General features: G+C 33.0%; 1 protein-coding gene across 1 annotated transcript; it reads left to right on the plus strand.

Moving 5' to 3' along the window:
• The first annotated feature begins 16,233 nt into the window (after positions 1–16,233).
• LOC131034853 (purine permease 3-like) lies at positions 16,234–17,223 on the plus strand. The gene has a single exon (XM_057966451.1). It carries the CDS (start codon positions 16,234–16,236, stop codon positions 17,221–17,223), a length of 990 nt encoding a protein of 329 aa, XP_057822434.1.
• The last annotated feature ends 4,436 nt before the right edge of the window (positions 17,224–21,659 follow it).

Genomic DNA, 21,659 nt, shown 5'->3' on the forward strand with positions numbered 1-21,659 from the left:
AGCTGGCATTTCAAATTCGATATGAATTATTAGTATATATATCGCTATGATCGTCAAGCTAAATTTGATATGTTCATGCTTAGATGCATAGTCTTCGACCAATTGACTACTTCAAGCATCATACAAGTTACATAATTGATGTATCATACAAATTACAAGGAGCTAGATATAAAGGTCATTCTCAAAATTGGATAGTAATCTCTTAGTAGTAGTAGATTGAATTTTTAAATAACCAAGTAATTTAAATTAGTCAAATCTAATAGTAGTCAAAATTATCTCCTAACTCTAAGGGAACACAATATTAGTAAAAATGAAGAGATACATTTAAGAAAGAGGCAAATTTCTTAGTTGAACTTCATAGTAAAAATCTATTTTGTTAGAATATTAATATTAATTGGCTAGTGGAGAAACTCTATTTGAAAACCAAAAGTTTTATCAATATAGAGTCTATTTGATTTTGACTTATCTCTTGAACCTCATATCGAATACTCAACTTCTATTGTAAGTTTAATAGAACTTAGCTTCGAAGATTAAATGAGTTATGATTGTTATTAGGGAATCCTCACCTTAATATGTGCTTAAGAAACCTATTCCATGTAGATTATACAACTATTTTAATTGAGATAACCTATGAGCAAATCTTAACTCTCTTCTAAGAGTTTGTGATTAATAAGTTATTTTTTGTAGAAAATGTCGAAGGGATAAATGGATTCAAGTGGATAGTTATCTCCTTTTAATATTGCATTAATTCAAGAACCACTAGAAGAAGATTTCATTTATTAATTGGGATTATTTATAAACCATAATCATATTGGTTAATTAAAAAGTAGATTGTTGGGATCATCTAAAAGTCATGTTCATATTGGTTAAATGAAAATGAATTGGTTGGAATTAGAAAGGAGCCTTATTAATAACAGTTGATTGAAGGTATATTTATTTCAAATATTTAGGAGTCTTATTCACATTGGTTAATAAGCAGTTGATTGATTTGGGATTATTTTTATATTGGTAATAAAAATAGTGTGGATATCAAGGTTATTATTAAAAGATTTCCATCAAACATGTTAGTAATAATTTTATTTCCAAAGTATTGTTATTTGATGATTTCGAATTTCTTCAAACAATTATTAGGACTCATATTTAAAGCAGGGATTACCATTTGTAGAAAATGCTTAAAGAATTCATTTTTATGTTACTCTAATTGGAATAATTCCCCAATTTAATGATGATGTGGCTATTATTAAGCTTATCATTAAATAGTTCTTTTTCTTCCTTCAACAAATAAGTGATAAATTCATTTCCAAAGTTTTGTCATTTAATCATTTTCCTTAAGCAATCTAATACCTTTAAAATATTAAGAGTTGTACTCAAGAGTAATGGATGTTCCAAAACAATTTTATATTACAAGTGAATTCAGGTTCTTTTCATAAGTTATCTTATACAAGTATTAAGCAATTTGTACTTCATACATATTTAATCTAGCCTTAAAGTTTTAATCATGGTTTCTTTTCAAGAAAATGCTATTCCAAATAGTTGATTTATTTATGCTCCTTTCAATTACTAAGTTCAAGCATGAAATAGTTCATTTCCATTATTATTGCTTCTCTTGATATTCACGAATTCAAAATTAATTTCAAGTTAGACAACTAAACAAGAGGAGTTGGAAAAAATAAACCTTACCAGCGTTCAACATCTACGGTGCCTCTAGGTCATGCTTATGGGTAATGCCGTCGTGTTGAACTACTGCACCTAATGCCTAACAAAGTTGCATCAACGACGTCTATGGTGTCGCCCCTATAAATTGTCAGGGATTAATAAGGGCCACTTGGAAGTTAAAATCCAAGGGGTGGGTGATCCCCCTTGGATCAATAAACTAATAAGATAATCTATAAATGAATTTACATCCGCTAGATAAACTTTAGTAAACCCCATTAGGGTTGTTTGAGAGAGATGCTTTTAAAACTTGGCTTAATCTTGAAGGTTGTTTGATGATTTGATAATTGGATCAAGGATGACATTTATGATAGGTATTAAGACCTAGTTGTTTTAGGCCACAAGAAATAGGCCACCTTGAGCCTTTTCTTAAAGCTACCATCACGGGTAGCAACCATAGAGAAACTGTCTGGGACATTGACCCTAGAAAGGGTTGTGTACCCACCAAAATAGTTTACATTAAACCATAGATTAGAAAATAGAACTACATGCTTTACGCCTTGATCCCGTGCCAAAACGGGTATGTAGGTAGTCTAGGGATAGAGTTGTCCCTTGTACTCAGGCATTTGAGGATGGGGTCTAGGATTTGGTAAGTAGATGGATTGCAAAGTATACTAATTTTAAAGATAAGGGATAAATTAATTCAATGTATACTTGGAAGGAATTCCATATGGATTTGCTTAACTTCCCAAGGCTTTAGGCCAAATTCTGAGGCGAAATTTAAGCTTGCATTATGTTATTTTATTTTCACCTAAGGACGGTGACCTTGATGCACCCCTATTAGAGGAGTGTAGTTTTTCATGAGTGACTCAAGACTCAAATGGTCCCAACGAGTCTAAGTCTCTAGCTAGAACACCTCCTATCCCAAGTTGGATAGATGCCTACCCTATTTGGGCAGATGCCTATCCCGTATTGGATAAATGAAACCTCCTATCCCGTATGGATAGATGCCTAACCCATATGGTTAGATGCTCATCCCGAATGGATGAATGCCTAATCCAATTGGATAGATGCCCAGAGTATGCGATTGAATCAAACATAGATGATTAAATAAATAAATTAAAAAAAAAAAAATTTATCAAAAATTCTTAGGTTTGTAGTATGGGTTGTTACATGAAGAACATGGAGTATCATCAAGGAATTCATCTCCAATTCCACATGTAAGTAATGATTCTACACCTTCACCATTGAGATCAAAAACTAGAAGTAAGAAAACTAGAAGTCTTCAAGAAATTTATTATCCAAATTTATCTTTACTTGCTCATGATCCAACATATTTTGATGGTGCAATTAAGGAGGAACTTTGAGTTAATGCAATGGATGAAGAAATAAAATCCATTGAACAAAATAACACATGGAAGTTAGTAGATTTTCCTAAGGGGAAAGAATACATAGGTGTGAAATGGGTTTACAAACCCAAGTTCAATGCAAATGTTGATGTAGAAAAACAAAAGGCAAGACTAGTAGCCAAAGGATTTCCACAATAATATGGATGGAGCTGATTATAATGAAACTTTTGAACTTGTAGCAAGACTTAATACCATCAAAATGGTATTAGCCATTGCAGCTAAAAACAATTGGAAAGTCTACCAAATGGATGTCAAAATCAGCATTCTTGAATGGTTTTCTAGAAGAAGTCTATGTGCACCAGCCACCAGGATATGAGGTAAAAGGATATGAAGACAAGGTATACAGGTTGAAGAAGGCACTCTATGGACTAAAGGAAGTATCAAGAGCATGGTATAGTGGAATAGATTCATATATGATAGAAAATGGATTTAACATAAGGAACAGTGAACCTACTTTATACACAAAGGTGAAAAAGGAAGGTTAGAATTTAATTGTTTGTTTGTATGCTGATGATTTTATCTTTACTGAAAATTTTTCTATAGACATGTTTAAATAGACAATTAAAAGGGAGTTTGAAATGACAGATTTTGGATTAATGGGATATTTTATAGGCATTGAAGTTGTACAAAATGATAATGAGATTTTCATTTGTCAAACTAAATATGCAAGGGATGTATTGAAGAGGTTTAGAATGATGAATTGCAGTCTAGCACCTACTCCTATAGTAACATGTACCAAGCTTAGTAGAGAAGATAAAGAGCCTGATTTTGATGCAACCATCTTCTAAAAATTTGTTGGAAGTTTGATGTATCTCTCTAGTACTAGGGCAGCTATTATGCATGCAGTTGGTTTGATATCTAGATTCATGGATTCGCCTATAGATTCACATTGGCAAGTTGGAAAAAGAATTTTGAGATATATTGTAGGAACTATGGATTATGCTAAGATATTATATTCCTCAACAACTAATTTTGAGTTGATTGGATATGCAGATGGTGATTTTGCAGGAGTACATTTATTTACAGCCTGTTTGAATTTCTGAAGGACCTTCAAATTTTATTTTATTTTTTAGCTAAAACAAAATGATTTAGCTCTTAATCTTAAAAATATTATTGCATTGATTCCACAAGATCTTACCAAGTTAACATATCACTCATAAATATATGAAATACTTTACTAATTATTGGTTTACTAGATAACTAGCATTTTAATTTATTAATAGTTAATTAATATCTGCTAACAACAATAATTCAGTGGTCCTACTTACCTTTCAAAAACAAAGTAGCTCCTATAGGATTCAAAAGTATTCAATGTTGTCTCCCACGCGCTTTAATATTTTTCATATTGCCACCAAAATAAAATATGTCTAGATGTTGTTAAGAAATTGCAATTGGGAGGTGTAAAGCTAGATTCCATAGTGCCAGTCATTCTTTGAGGAAGACCTCCTTGCACACCAGAACCCAAGCTACTAATTCTTAGAACTCTCTCTATCTGTTCCTTCCATCCAACAAATGCCACAACAAATGCTATCTTTTTTTTTATTAAGCAAGTTCTAAGAAAAATATTTCCAATAATACCTTGATTAAATCGACGATGCTTATAATGCCTTCCATAATATTTAACTACCAATCACATAGTCCCCTCTCCAAAACACCTCTCAAAGATTGATCTCATGAAATACAAAAATCATAGGATTTTGTCTAAAAGGGATTTATTGAAAAGGCTTTAGAATCTTTCAACTAAACATGGCTAGCATATTGTAGGTTATGTACAATATGGGTTTGTTGAAAAGGCATTAAAAAATGATGGAACTTAGATAGAGCTAAGTTGAAGTAGAGAAAAAATAGAGCAAAAGAAAAGAAAACTTTCATTCATAAATTCATATTTTTCATTCATTCTTCAGTTCAATTACAAGTGCCTCTTTTAAGAGGTCTTAGAAGATCTTTCTAGAATGGGCAGAGGTAGCTAGATGAAACTTGTAGAATTGTTCATATCAAAACATAAAATATTAAATTTTAGACTATCCATAAAGTGTGTGAAACAAGTCATGTATAATGCTCGGATATTTTTCTTTGCATATGGAGGGTATGAATGGGGTAGGTAGGATTACTTCCAACTCTCCCCCTTAATCTCAACTACCAATATACTATCCATATTTTGTTCTTTCCATCTTTCTTCAACTTCTATGGTAGTCAAACCACCCATCGATTTCTCCTTTGAAAAAGACAATCTCTTCTTTTAAGCAATCTTCTATGTGTCTGCAGTCTCTTCTTCATTTTTTTTGATAACTAGTTGTTGCTACAGCTGCTGCATTTTTCAAGACTCACAATGTTTTTGGTACATTCGTTTGGCTTCCTTCAACTATTAGAACAATCTCAAGTCTTCAAAACATCATACAATTTGTAGTTTTCTTGCTAGACAATGATTTATATTTACTCAAAACCTTTTTCATCCCTTTTGAACATTCAAACCTATCATGACTTCTATTAGTCTTCACATATTAACATTCACACAACCTTTTGAACATACCTATGAGCTTTTGCCAACTAGGTCCATAAGTCCATCCACTATCCATTTTTATACAACCTATCATAGATTCTTTCTTCCAACACATAATTTTTTAGAATGATTTTTTAAACCACAAATATTACATGGATGCAAATTCTAACACATCTCTTTTGTGTATCCTTCTCTATTACAATGAGAACATTGAATATATTACATTCTTTGAACTGATTTGTATGACATATATCATTTTGAATATCGTTTTCACATTTGACATATCCAAGGCATTCATATTTTGGCCTCATTAGTGGCTCAATTGGCTCTCTAATTTGTTTCCCATACTTTCCTAAACCTTTACTTTCATATCCCATTTTCTTCATAATCTTCAAACCAACATTCTTATTCTTACAAGCAACAATATTTACAAATACATTGCCATCTTCTTTCTTACATTATTTATCACAAACAGTTTCAGCTAAAACACTTTTACCAGATCATGAGCACAAATCTTTTGTGTCACATGAAAAATCACCATCTGCATATCCAATCTTTCTTTGACTTCAAAAATTCATTCTCTTATTTCCTTTTTGATATTTCCTCCTTCTGTAAACCATTTTATTCTTCTAATTTCTTTAGTTTCTCTTCTAACTTATCAAACGACTTTAAATTTTCCTCTAGATTTTCATTTTTCTCTTTTACTTTGTTCATTTCTTTTTCAAGCTCACAGTTCTCATCTAAAAGTTTACATTTTCCTAATTGTTTCTGTTTTAAAAGCATTATCACTTTTGAAAAAAAATTCTTGCATTCCTTCAATTCTTCTTCGAAATCAATAATTTTCTCTTTCTTTATTCTATCCAATTTTCCCATTGAAAAAATTAAATTTACTTGATATTGTGGTTTCACAATCAGCTTTGACCTTACAAACTTCTTCACACAATCTGTCTTCTTAGATGTCTTAAAACTTCTTCTTTGGATTTGGCAAGATACTTCTTCCAATATTTGCATTGGCTTTCTGCAACTTTACATTTTTCTTCTATGAACACTTCAAACTTGGGCAGATTTTTTATGAATGGACCAAGACTGCTTCTATGCTTTGACTCTACTGGAGCCTACTCTGGCTCATACTTCAGCAACACCTTTAAGAGAAATCTCCTGCTGCTACTGCTTTAACATTAACAGCCTCAAAAATTGATTGGACACCTTGCAGTCCTTTCCAAACTTTCATCCAATAGCTCTCACTTTGCTAGTGGCCTCAACCTCTTCAATGATCACTAATCATTTTGTCGATCTCTTAAACCCTTTAATTATTTCTTCTGACTTCCAAATTTGCAGCTACCTTTCTTTGGCATTTAATGGCTCCATCTTCTTTTTCTTTTTCATGGCCTCCTCTGCTGGCAATGACTGTGGTCTATTTGGGTCTCTAGAATAAATGACTGTAATTTCTCCTTTGCAACGACCTCTTTGGCTATCTTTTATAGAGATCTTCAAATACCTTCAACCAACGATATTTATTCAACATTCCTCAAACTTATTTTGACTTCAGCATCTTTAGCATAGACAATGAGCCTGACTTCCATTTGCAATCTGCCCCTTCTCTTGGTTGTGATTCCATCTCTCTCAATGGTGGAGACTTACAATTCTTCAATCATTTTCATGATTTATTTGACTTGAGCACAACTAGCTCTTCTAGATATGTTGAAACTTCTAAAACTCCTGTGACCCACTTTACGATGACAACAATCTCCTCCGCTCATCATTCTTCTCGTCACAAATCTGCCATCTAGTTTGTCTACAAAAATACTATCAGAAACAATAAAGTAATGGATATAGAAATTCACTTGAATTTACCATCCATAGATCTCACAACTCAAAGCTTAACATGACTCCTACACTTTAGACAGCTCCTATGCTCTTGCATAGCACTCCTGCCAACTGTGGCATGGTCTTCTGGCAATCTCAACATGAAAAGCTATTAACAATAGTAGTCTTTTATCTTCACTTTCTGCAACGAATCCTTTTGGGAGCAGAGACTAGTCTCCAATGTCCATCTCCTTCTCTTTTTTGAGTGGCTGCAAACTAGCAATCTCCTTTCCTCTGAGACCTTATCTTCAACACTCTGATTGCTCTTATTCTCACTCGCTTGGAGGATGTTTCTCACCACTCTTTACCCACTGCAAATTCTCCTAACTCACGAACTCTCAACTCAAGCAGATTTATTTAGAACCATGTCTTCAACAACAAACTATCTATAGCATTTGGACAACTTCTTTCTCTCTTGACAACAACTTTCTTTAACTTCTCCTTGATCTACCTACTATAATACAACATGATGGAACTTAGACAGAGAAGAGCTGAAACAGAGAAAAAGAAAAACAAACTTTCATTCTCCGGTTCAATTACAAGTGCCTCTTTTAAGAGGCCTTCGAAGATCTTTCTAGAATGGGTAGAGATAGCTAGAAGAAACTTCTAGAATTCTTCATATTAAAACAAAAAATATTGATTTTTAAACTATCCACAAAGTGTGTGAAACAAGTCATGTTTAATGCTTAGATATTTTTCTCTGCATATAGATGATATGAATGGGGTAGGTGAGATTACTTCCAACAAGAAAATTCTAGGCAACATCATGGGTAGGTGTAAATCTATTTCCACTACAGTGGCCTACAACTTTCTGCCAGTGTCTAAATTGGGAGCTTCATAATCGGACTGTTTAAATCTCACATATTAAGATAAAAGTTTTTATCTCAGAATTAACTGACATTCTTTAGAATTAATATATTATTTAATGTGTGTGTTTTACGAGTATCGAAATGGAACGAGGCATGGAATAAGTTGTTATTGCAATGGCCCTAGCACACGTGTATGTAAATGGTGAAAGCATGGACTAGGCATAGCAAAATCCCTAAAAGAAGTCTAATCTCATGAAACACCATGATTGCATGTTACGCAAGAAAAAAGGAGTTCGCTGAAAAGGCATTAGAGATGTTTATGGAAATACAGCTGGTGGCTGTAAAAGTCAGTATTTGCCCACGGCCAAATCTCCTAGTTATAAATTCTATGTTTGGCATGTATGTAGAATGTGGAATAATAAACGAGGCATGTAAGCTATTCTGACCAGATACCTCCCATATAAGTGTGCTCATAGACTGCCATGATTCCAGAATATGCGCCAATCTATTCTTTTAATCAGACTTTAGAAACTATCAAGAAAATGACATTACTGTGTAATGCCAGACTCTCCACTATGCCAAAAAAAAATAACAGCTTTTCGAATAGGGTATGAACATAAACTCTCCACAATGGAAGTTAAACTTTTGTCAAATACAATAGTTGAAAAATTCTTTAGTAAACATGTATGGATTGATAGTGGACGTGCTATACAAAAGCTTCATTGCATTAAATGGGATTACTCTTGTTCCTCTCCAATGGTCGTTTGTGGGTGGAAATAATGGTAAGGGTAGAATGTATGTTGCCAGCGGTAGATAAGAATGAGGACATTCATTAAAGAGACAACTTCAAAATGTTGAGGCAACCGACCAAACTATTGGTACCTCTATAATATTGATAATTAATTAGGTTGGGTAATTTTGAATTTTTTTTAATTCAACAACTCTTATGGTTGTGTCTATTATGCACATCGTAAAAAATATATATAAATTCATTTGTTGTTCTTGTTGTTGTTATGATTATGATTATTATTATGATTACTATGATTATGATTATGATTATGATTATGATTATGATTATTATGACTATGACTATGACTATGACTATTACTATTACTATTACTATTACTATTACTATTACTATTACTATTTACAAATACAAATTAATAAATAAATTATTATTAGAACAATATTAAGTAGTAAATTTTTTTTTATTTAATTATTATTATTTTTCGTTATTTGTATCAATCAAAAATATTAGGTAAACATTAAATAATATTTTTTTATATGAAACATCAATTATTCGATAGATACTTAAATGAACTATGTGACTAGGTCATAAATTAGATTTTTAACTTTGTACTTGCACTAATTTATTTATCCTCAACTACTCTTTATACCAATTATACTCATTGATAATGAGATTATTATAGATTATTAGAAATTAACAAATTAGTTATAGCTAAAGTTAGATATTCAACAAATGTACACTATTACAATTATGAGATGAAAGAGGACACTCAAGTATGTAATCACTATTAGATAGATCCAAGATTCACTCATTACTACCTTAAGAGAATATATAGAAGAAATAAACACTTTTATTATTGTATATGTTTCAAGATAAGTATTGATGCACACCTTTTGTGATACTTTAATCCCTTGGTGAAAGCCTTATATAACATATCCCCTACAACTTGGAGATTGTTTCCTCCCTCTCAATTGCTTCAAGTCCATGCTTTAATAACACTCCATCACCCCAAAGCAAGCTAAATCTACTCACACTCAACATGACAAGAAATAGATAAATCATCTGAACCTTTAGTCATAGTAGAATCAAATTTCATATCATAATATTTATTTTACTTCTATTCAAAGATTTACTATTCGTATATACCTTCATTCACTATGTAGAAACTCCTAAAGTTTATTTTACTCACTAAGATGAATTGAAAGAAAATCTAGTATAATTTCTCATCCTTCCTTTGACTAAATAATGAGATTTAGAATAGATCACTTCATAAAAATTATAAAATGATTATGAATTGTCATCTTCATATTCATTATAATGTCGAATAACTAAAGATACAATTAGGCTTAATTACAACTTCATGATCAACTATTGTCCCTTTTATATTATCTTTTTGTCACATTATATTGTCACTACCAAGAACCTCTCTACCTATTCGTATACTCATTCATATCATGAAATGATGAACCTATGCTTACATGATCTTTTATTCCCATGCAAGTAAAATCTCTGTGCTTCACCTATTTACAAATTTTTTCTACTCTAGATTATTACCATTTATCATCAAAGAAAAATACAATTTCAATCATTCCTTATGTGTACAAGACTCTAAGGACATAATTAAACTACTATAAATATGCATTGTAATCTTATTAAAGGTCAAATCCTAATCTAGATGTCTCTATCCTTATAATCAAGTAAAATGTCTCAAAGTAGCATCATAATATGTACTATTCATTTTCAACTATAGCTAGGGGTATCATAATGTATCCTTTTCAAGGTGTCTATTTTTTAATCAAATTTTCACATTAAACTCTAGCCTGGATAAGTATTATTAAATATAAATGCTAGTTTTAATAATTTTTTTAAAAATCTAATATTAGTAGATTCTATGATATTAGAAATTCAATGAAATATTATGATATTTTATAAATAAAGCATAAAATATATTTTCAATCCACAAACAGAGTTAAAAAAGCACTTTTGAATTAATGAATTCTGATATACTATAAAAAATTGAAATCTAAAATTAATGAATTCTGATATACTATAAAAATATTACAATAAAAAGAATAATAAATTATCAATTTAAGTGAAATATATATATGTATTTTTGATAAAAGTGGAATACTCCACTAATTTTAATTAATATATAATTTATTTATTTTACATAGGATTCAAAGAGAATACCGGAGGAAAGAGCCTTGGAAAGAAAACCTTTGGTCACAGCTCATAAAATAAACCTATAACCATACCCTAACAGTTTATACAAAGTACCACTTAGAAAATGCGGTCACCTATAATACCAATTTTTACATAGAGGCTATATGGCAATTAGCAGACCCATCAGATAATTCTCTCAAAATAACCTTTTGTGCTACTAAAAATGGAAGGAGACAGATGAAAAACATAGCCCTGCTCCACACCCACGAACCAAGATCAATCTTCAAAATTGTGCTCAAGAAACCTTCACTTATAATGCCAAAATCAAGACGACAAGGACTTCAACAACCATGAGCTAGAGCCTTCCAATGGAGGAGAAGAAGGAGGCACCGTTTGGATAGGCAAAACTAGCACTGGCGAAGACCAAACTATGTACATAAATTCTAAGAGAAAGTGAATTCTTGCAAAAATATTAACAGTTGCAGCCAAGCAATCAGGTGATACATGGTCTAATAGAGCAACCATAAAAAATAATGAATCATCGTATGATTTAGATATCAAACCATTCCTTAAAATTGAGAGAAGTTCCCCATGCCAACCAGAAGATAGCAACTGAGAATGAGAAATAAAACCAGCATACTCAAATTCACCAAATTCAAAATGGTAAATAGATAATGCACTATCCAAATCATCAGAAGAGTATAAATGGGAGTTGAAATATGCCTCAAAAATTTCCCTGACCATAGCAGAACCCATAAGCACATCCATATAGATAGTGAGAAACCGAGATGCAATATCAACAAGAAAACAACCTGAGTTATCCTTCAACTTATCCGCCAACCATCGCTTTCCCAAAATCTTGCCAAAAGCCAAAGAAAAGTCTAATGAATAAACTTGAAACAAATGCCCAAGCTTTTCATCATCCAAAGCATAAGAATCTTGGAAATCATAATGTTTGCCAGGCATCAAAATGCAGTAGCCCACTAGTTCCATCAAGAAAGGATAATGCAAAGCCAAGAAAAAGCACAAGAGTATAAAAGAGCTCAATGTCATCATAAGAGAGAAACACAACCATGAAAGGACAGCACAATAAATATTATCACAAGCAGGCCCAAAAAGATTCGTGTAGCACATCAACGACAATTTGCCACCTTTATGAAAAATGATTACAAAATCCTCACAATGCAAATAGCCATAAATCAAAAGCATGCCAAACAATAAACCAAGAAATCCACATAAGTGAGATCTCCCATATATAACGAGAAAACTCAAAAAATATGCCACCACTTGGAAAACAAGGTAACGGATGCAATAAAATTGAAAGCACCATCCAGACAGAGTAAAATCACCATGAGGTAAATACATAAAAATTGTGCAGCCATCAAGGAAAGCAAATGACATATGACAATAATGATAATCGCAGGGAAGATGTCAAGCGTACATAGTATAATTACCCCCGCACACCATAAACCCCAACTAATTTGCAATAGGATAAACCTGTACCGAGAGTGAGATTTACAAAGTAATGCAATCATAATGAATGTTGCATGCCTTAATATAACCATCATGCAAGGTACAAGGTCAATCTGATGCAATCGGGTTAGAAAATACAAAGACAAAGTGAAGACAAAGAGTATAGCATGAAAATAAGAGCCCCCCACACAACACAAATACCAACCAAATACCTAGAAAGAAAAAGCTCGATCCCACCGTGAGATAACACATAGTAATGTAGACATAATGAGGTAATAAGGGTGCAAGAGTCCGACACCACCACATTAAACTGCATGCCTAAGTATAATCACAAGACGAGGCACAAGGTCGTGCTTCTCCAAATGCCTAGTAATAGTTAAATCGGATGTGGGGGTAAAGAACTGGGGTCTACGTCAACCAAGTTTGGGATATCCTCATCCAATGCTTTATTAGCTAGAAAGTCTACCACCATATTAGCTTCTCTAAAACAATGAACCATAGTGAAGGAATTAAACAAATCAAGCTGATCAAGAATTTTGTCCAACCAATACTTTAAATGCTAGGAGTGGGATGAGCGATTCGTAACCATGTAAAAAAACCACCTAAGATTCCCCCTCAATAACAACATCCAACAAATATAATGAAAGAAGCAAATCAAGACCCATAGAGAGAGCATGAAGTACAACCACATTGTTAGTCCCATAGGCGATACATTGATATTGAGCTTTTAAGATACCAACCTTATCATTAGAGACCACAATCCCAGTGGAAGATTTACCCAGGTTGCCACGAGAGGCTCCATCAAAGTTCAATTTAACTTTTGAAGCCAGTGGTGGCAACCAAACCACTTCCATTCTATTTACTAAAGGACGCGGTTGAGAAATTGAACCACTCAAAGGAAGTGTTTGCAAGGTTGCCCAATGTTTGGTCACCCAATTATCCCAAGGTGTGAAAGTATTAAGAAGACTAGAGCCTTTAAAGATGAATGCCAAGACAATCTCAGAAATCAACTTCTCTATGCAAAAGAGCACATCATGCAAAGGGGAAGAATGTTTCTTAAAAATCCTATTATTTCTCTCAAGCCAAATTTTCCAAATTAGAACAGAAGGAGCAATTATCCAAAGGCAAGCATAAAATGTAGATGGAAATAACAGGGGCCAGCTCATGAAGTGAGATCTAAGATCCTTACTAAGAGCAGACTTCCAATTTAACTTGTTAAAAAGCCAATTCCAACATTTATTAGCAAAGGGACAATGTAGAAAAAGATGATCCACAGACTCTAGAGACCCACCACACATAACACAAGGAAAAACCACAATAATACCTAGCCTATCTAACCTCATGCCAGTAAGAATTTTATCCTGAACAGCTAGCCAAGCAAACGCCCCTACTTTGGGCAAACAAAAAGCATGCCAAAATAGCTTAAATGGCAAATCATCCCTTTTAACATCTAGAGACAAAAAAATATATCCTTCTTTGACTGAGTATTCCCCTGATTTTGAATAAGTCCAAATGAGCTCATCATCCTTTTCCGAGAAGAGTAATGGATGTTTCTTAAGCTCATCCACAAATGCAGATTTAATGTCTTGATCCAACAGAAGAGAATCAATTTATTTCCATTTTGCCACAGGCAGGGAACCCGAAGAGTCTACAAAAAAATAATCCGCCACGAAAATGCCCAAGGAAGATTTAAGGATGGACATAACGGGCGACCAATCCCATAAACTAGAGAATATAGGGAAGCCATTCCAAGCTTCATCCCAAAACCTAGCCTTGCAACCGTTATGAATAAGCCAAGACAATCTTGGAAAAATGACAGATCTACATTCAACCATGAAATTCCAGATCACAGACCCCTTGGGAAGGGAAGAAGCAATGAAGATAGCCTCCCTTGAACAATTGTTCAAGTACTTTGCAGATAAAATGGATGCCCATTTAGAAGTAGGCTGCTTATAAAATATCCAAGCTAACCTAGCACCAAGAGACAAGTTCTTCTTACCTAGGTCCTTAATCCCATCACCTCCTTTTTCCTTAGGCACTCAAACCCTATCCCAAGCCAACAGGGGAATCCTATTGTTCTTATTAACATTATCACTCCATAAAAAGGATCTTACAATTGATTAAAGAGCTACCATAGATTTTTTAGGAGCCTTCAAAATGGATAATAAATAGATAGGAACTGCATTTAAAACAACTTATAAAAAGGCAACCCTAAATATTTGCAAGGAAATTGACCCACAGAGAAGCCCCAAAATCGAGATAATCTGGTCTGAACCAGAGGGGAGACATTAAGGAAGAAATTTTTTGATTTGGTCTGATTAACCTACTGTCCAGAAAACAAAGAATAATCCAAAATGATCTTGTTAATGACCCGAGCTTCCCCCATAGTAGCTAAGCCAAATAGTAAAGTGTCATCCGCGAATAAGCAATGGGTATGGCATGTGGTCATATGAGGAATGGAAATCCCCTTTCACAGGCCACTCTCTCTGGCGAAAGAAATGGCTCTACTAAAAGCTTCAGCCAAAATGATAAACAAAAAGGGTGACAAGGGTATTAAAAAAATGAATGTAAATATTTATCGTAGAATAATAGAATAATATATTTTAAATTGCTTATAAATAAATACTTTGTAATTCTTACTACCGTTTCTAGATTCCATTATGTGTCTATTTTTTAAATCAAGTAATTTACATTTTTTAATAACAATATGAGGTACTCTTAAATATTTTCACTTAATTTCATAGTATGTATAAAAATTAAAATATTTAAATATTTAAAATCTCAAAAGCTGCCTAGAATTTCCCTACCTTTCGCAGTCTCTCACTGACGACAATGGCAGAACAAATAAACTTATTACGCGGGTGTCATCGTAGATATATGATCTGGGGAGCCTATTACAGTGTGTCGATCATTACTTCTGCATATTCTAATAAAGGTCAACCAGCATATTCTAATAAAAGTCGTACATATGGTCGTAGATAGATGTTCTGGGGAGCTTATTACAATGTATCGATCATAACTTCTGCATGTTATAATCTTTCTTACAATTCATGGACTGCCGATTCCAATCTAACACAGCTGTTGTACGTAAGACGATAATTACCACAGAATTTTAGCCATGGAGTTGATGATGGAGGTAACTATCCCTGTGATTAGGAGGTATATATATATAATAATAAAACAGTTTTAGCCATGCTATAGAGTTGGCTAGGAATTCCTCCCTATGCAGTTTCTTGTCGAGGACTGCATGACACAAAAAACAATGTATCGATAATGACAGGAACTCAACATCATCCTTCGGTTAACCCCCGGCCCGCCGGCCCGCCGATATTCCATGTCCCATGTGCAGAGTTCAGTAAACCACGAAACTTGTCTTTACTTGCTCAATTGAATCGAGAAGGGATAGTACTCAGAAATCGGAACTCTATATATAGATGCAAATGCCCATTACAAAATCCAAGCAAGAATCAATCTTCTTTATCATCAAGTTTAGCCTTTCTGGTCTCTCTGAATCGAGTACACCCTAGTTCTCTTAGCTTAATAAGACATACCTATCTCCTTTAGATTCAGAAACAATGGATCTCAAGGAAAGCCAAAGAAAGAAAGAGCTTGATGGAGTGGACGGTGGTGGTGTTGAACTGCTTGGCCTTATGTATTGGCACCACTGCAGGGCTAATGTCACTCAGGTTTTACTTTGTCCATGGAGGGTCTAGCAGGTGGTTTTGTTCCTGGCTAGAAACTGCAGGGTGGCCCATTCTCATTCTGCCTCTCTTAATTATATACAAAAGGCAGCCAGATGTTCAACATGTTACGCTCTACCAATGTCTGGCTTCCTGTGTAATTGGGATCATGACAGGGGTGAATAATTACATGGATGCATGGGGAGTCTCTTATCTGCCTCTCTCTACATACTCCTTGTTGAATGCCACTGAGCTGGCCTTCAATGCAGTCTTTGCATTTCTCTTGGTCAGTCAGAAATTCACCTTTTATTCAATCAATGCTGTACTTTTGCTCACCTTAGGCGCTGTCTTGCTTGCCTTCCAAACCAAGAGTGACAAACCCGAAGAGGTCACACACACAAAGTACATATTGGGTTTTATTTTGACACTTGGTGCAGCTGTGATCTATGGATCAATCCTTCCCATCATCGAACTTGTCTATAAGAGAAGCAAGTGCAGAGTAACATATACTCTGGTTATGGAGATGCAGCTCATAATGTCATTTACTGCAACTGTGATATGCACAATTGGCATGGTAGTGAACAAGGACTTCGAGAACGTTGAAAGTGAGGTGAGGGCATCTGATATTGGGGAAGTTAAGTTCTACATTGGTTTAGTATGGATTGCAATCTCGTGGCAGATCTTCTTGATTGGGGTGTTTGGGGTCATCTTTCTAACGTCTTCTCTGTTGAGTGGTATCCTAAAAACTGTGTTTATTCCAGTGACACAAGTGTTGGCAGTTATTATATACCATGAGAATTTCAGTGGGGAGAAGGGCCTTGCTCTGGCAATGGCCTTATGGGGCTTTGCCTCATATTTTTATGGAGAGTATTTGAAATCCAAACAGCCAGCCAATGTCACAGAGATTATTGGCCATGACTGAATTCTCGGGAATCAAGGAAGAAAAATCTTTGGAGGTGGCTGCTAAAGAGAAAAACTCTAATGCTGAAATTCCATAAATAGGTAGTGATGCTTTTAAAATCGATCTTTGTTGTATTGAACAACACTGCTAGCTTCGGTATCTGATTTTCCGATAATTAATTGCTACTTTGACATCTGATTTTATAATATTTATCGTATGAATTTTGAAGAGTGTTTTATCGATTTGCCAAAATTGCAGGGAAAATCAAATCAGTAGGAGCAAAAGAGAGATACGACGTTTCAGATAAATAATTCAGCAAAATAGAAGACCAAAAGAGATGAACAATCTGTGTTGTGATCACTCAACGCTACCGTTAGAAACTTATACACCAGATTGCTCTCATATATTGGCACTTCAAAAATTTTGTAGCAAAATAGAGTAACCAGACTGAACAATATCATAATCTGATCTAGCAAAATAGAAGACAACAGTTCTTGTTATTCTAATAGTTTATATTTATTTTAGCGTTTTGTTCAAAATTTCATCTTATTTAGATTATACGTGTGATCTCATTATGTTCTTTTTTTCTAAATGTAATATATCTTTTTAAAATTATAAAATAAATATATTAAAAAAACACAAATTAAGAAACTATGTATTATATTTCTACGAGGAGAGAAACCAGAAGAGGAGCGCTACAAGATTTATAATGGAAGAGCTCGAGGAGATTAATAAGAATATGATACAGAAGAACTCTAAGCTCATGCATTCTCTGGTTTAGTTTTTTCCTGTTTGTGCTGCTAGTGCTTAGTCTTGGTATCGCTGTTGGTTATGGTGTTGTGGGGCTTTTCTCCTGTTTTTGTTGTTGTTTAGCTATTCCTTTTGGATTGGTTCGCTACTGTTTTAATCTTTTAATTTTTGTATGGATCTGGGTTTCGGGTCCCTATAAAACCCGCTTATTTTAATCAAAAACTGTATATTATATTTCTTTCATGTACAATGTGATGATATATACACTGTATGAATTTATAGACTTGAGTTGATAACAAAAGAAATCTCGAAACTAATAGAAGTTTCTATGTGCTAGAAAATGCTTATCCAACACTTACTAAGATAAACATTATCACTTTCTACAAGATAAATATTACCTCCAACACCCCTCGCCCCCACAATGTTTATCGAAAGAGGATAAATAGAACTTGCACTTGCACCTCAATGAGGTGGAATGGTTACACCGATAGCAAGATATGTTTTGGGTAATATAATGTAGGACAAATAAAAATTGGAAGAAACGAAAATTGCCTTTGTTAGGAGTAACTATTTAGAGTGCAATTGTCTTGATCTTGACATGTGGGAAAAAACTGAATTTAGGATGTATGAATACGCTTAACTAAAGATAATGATTACATTGAGTAGATTTATTGATAGTTGCTAAAACATGGTTTTATACACAATTGTCGCAATTTGGGGAAGACATAAAATTTTGTTAGTTACTTCAAGGATATGTAGGTTTGTTCATCTATTGGCTTACCCCTTAAAATCCTTTTTTTTCTGTTAGATCAAGGTTTCAAACAAATGATTGACTATAGTTGGAAAATAAGTCTATTGTTGGGTGAAATTTCTGTGCTATATTAAAGAATATGATAATTAAAAATGGTAGTGATCGGTGTCCCTAGGAATGTTGTAGGGTGAACTCACAATACTGGTTCCCACTTTTTGGTACAGCCTGATTTTTGCTGAAATCGTACATTTTTAAAAAAATATAAAAATTTAAGCTTTAAGAGGTCCCATTTGAAGTAATTAATTGACGAGAGTCAGATCAAAGGCTCTTAGATCAAAATTTCTTGGATAGAACCTCTCTACTTATAAATCATACGTGCAGTGGAGTCTCCTTTGCATCTATCAAATGCTGATAAAAAACCAATTTTATGTTAGCTTTTGGGGGGTTAAATGAATTCATTTAGAAGTTTTATTTTTTTAAGTATTTAGTTCTTATTATAATTTTTCCAAATATTATAATTTTTTATATATTTAATTTTATTAATATATTTTTGTTTTATTTCTTATGAATGTAGGGTTTTCACCGAACATAAACTTCTTTGTTCAATGCATTGGGAAAAATAGTAAACTAATTCAAAAAAATTCTAAAAAATATCTATGCCCTAGGTATTGATGTCTTCTTTCTAACAAAAATAAATAAATTCAATTTTGATATATATAGAACAAGTTATGTGTTCAAACATACACCTATATCTAAATTATAATTAGTCAGACTTCAAAACAAAATAAAATGAAAAATATTTGACATATCACTATCAAACAAACTGCATGCCTTGGGTATTGATGTTGCAAACCAAAATTCAAAAGAATTAAGTTTTTATCGTTTATAGAAAAAATGTTATGCATTACAGGATGCACATAACTCTTAAAAAATGTTGATTTTGTAAAAAACTACTTTTCGAAGGAGATTGAAAAATCAATAAACTTTTATTAAAAAAATATTGAATAAATTATATTTAGAATATACAAACAAGATTTTACAAATCACTAGTTTACATCATCTACAAATTATTAACGGTTTAAAAGTTATAGGTGTCAAAAAGCGAAGAATTTTTTCAAAATGTTCATCTAAGTGTCAAAGTGGGAACATAGTACAAGTACAATAGAAGAAGATCTTTGTGTAATAGTGGAGTCAAAAAAGTAGGAGTAGCTTGATTAATTCCTTTGTGTTGTCTTTTGTACTCACACTACACCAAACATCCATGCATCGATTACAATTCTAAGCATGTTGCCTAGCAAGCTATGTTCATCCATTATGATTGTCCATGTAATGCCCCACTAGGAAACCTCGAAGGGATAAAGCTAAAACACACGAATGGAGTGCAATAATTTTTTTTTTAAAATAAAACACAACATAAAGATACAATAAGATATCAGAGTACAGATTACACAACGGAAGACATCAACTAACACCTAAAGAGTTTCCCAATGTGATTACTTAATTACACAATTAACTTAGCTCATGCTAATTAATCCAATAAGCCGAATTGTCTTAATAACGAGATAATTCTTAACCAAGGATAATAAGGTTCACCCATTAAGGTTTATTCATACCTCCCATTCAAAATTTTCATTAAAATTTGAGTCATGCATCTAATTTTATAACACACTTGAATTTCATCATAAACTAACGAGATCTTCCCACGCATACTTAATTTCCTTAACAATAACTAAATATATTCCATTATTCTAATCTACAATCTTTCATATTCCAATTTACTGCATTTAAAAGATGACTGCATACATATATTTACAATTAATTTCATCTAAACCACTTACATTCTATCAAAATGCCATCCATACATGCTAACACTAAAACATGAAACATAAGAACAAAAGCAACACATAACAACAAAATGATCTCGGAGTTCACTCCTAGAGGGCTACATCTCTGGGTCTGCTCAACTGAGAGACCCCTCTGATATTAAATAAGTTTAAGGTACATAAGTTCCACATCATTTACATTCCTCCCATCGAGGCAAATCATACCAATAAACAACCGATCACATCGGTCAATAATTACATAAATGATCCCTACAAAGAAATGGATTGCACTGAACATATTAAAAGCTCATACAAGGTCCACTGCCCGATAGTTCTCTAACTAGAGACCTGACCCGCTATGGTCAACCACAAATCAACACTTGACACCCGCATAAAGGATAGGACCAATTAAAACACCATCAAAAGGCAACAACCAAACTAGAAATCGAAGACATAAACAAGTAACCCAAATCATCTGAACCACAGGTTCCAAACAAAAATATCAACATAGGACACAATGACAACTCAACTAGAATTGAAATGAAATTAAGCTTGACTATAAACACCATTTACACAAGATCCTAATACAGGCAATCTTTTCTTAAAACAGCCAAAAGCATAAATAACTTGCAGACAAAGATTTTCCAGACAATAAGAAAGTACAACTATTTAATACAAAGAAATCAATTTTCCATTTTTCTAATAAGTTAAATAAGATCTCATAGAAATAATTCTCCTAATGTATTTTAACATAATTATCAATTATAAAAATTATAAGCTTTTCTAAAACATTCAAAATATAAATTGATTTTATAACTATAATATAATTGTATGCATACTTATATATATACATCGTATATATATAATATACTTATAATTATATTACAAATATATATATCAACTCATAACCAGTATTTAAATAACAGTAAAATAATATAATACCCACCAAAATGAATAACACATCTAATATATAACTATATATATAAACACACAGATATGTATATATATATATATACATATAAAATATTATAAATCATAAATTATTCTGATTACCCAACCCTTGGGCACAAAACCCGAAATAGCCACGTCACAGTACGCACAGGGTAAAAGAATAATTAAAAAAAAATAAATTA

This window comes from Cryptomeria japonica, chromosome 10 (genome assembly GCF_030272615.1).
Source record: "Cryptomeria japonica chromosome 10, Sugi_1.0, whole genome shotgun sequence".
Classification (NCBI taxonomy): domain Eukaryota; kingdom Viridiplantae; phylum Streptophyta; class Pinopsida; order Cupressales; family Cupressaceae; genus Cryptomeria; species Cryptomeria japonica.

Excerpts from the sequence above, each read along its gene's own strand:
- LOC131034853 (XM_057966451.1), top strand. The coding sequence starts at position 16,234 with ATGGAGTGGACGGTGGTGGTGTTGAACTGCTTGGCCTTATGTATTGGC.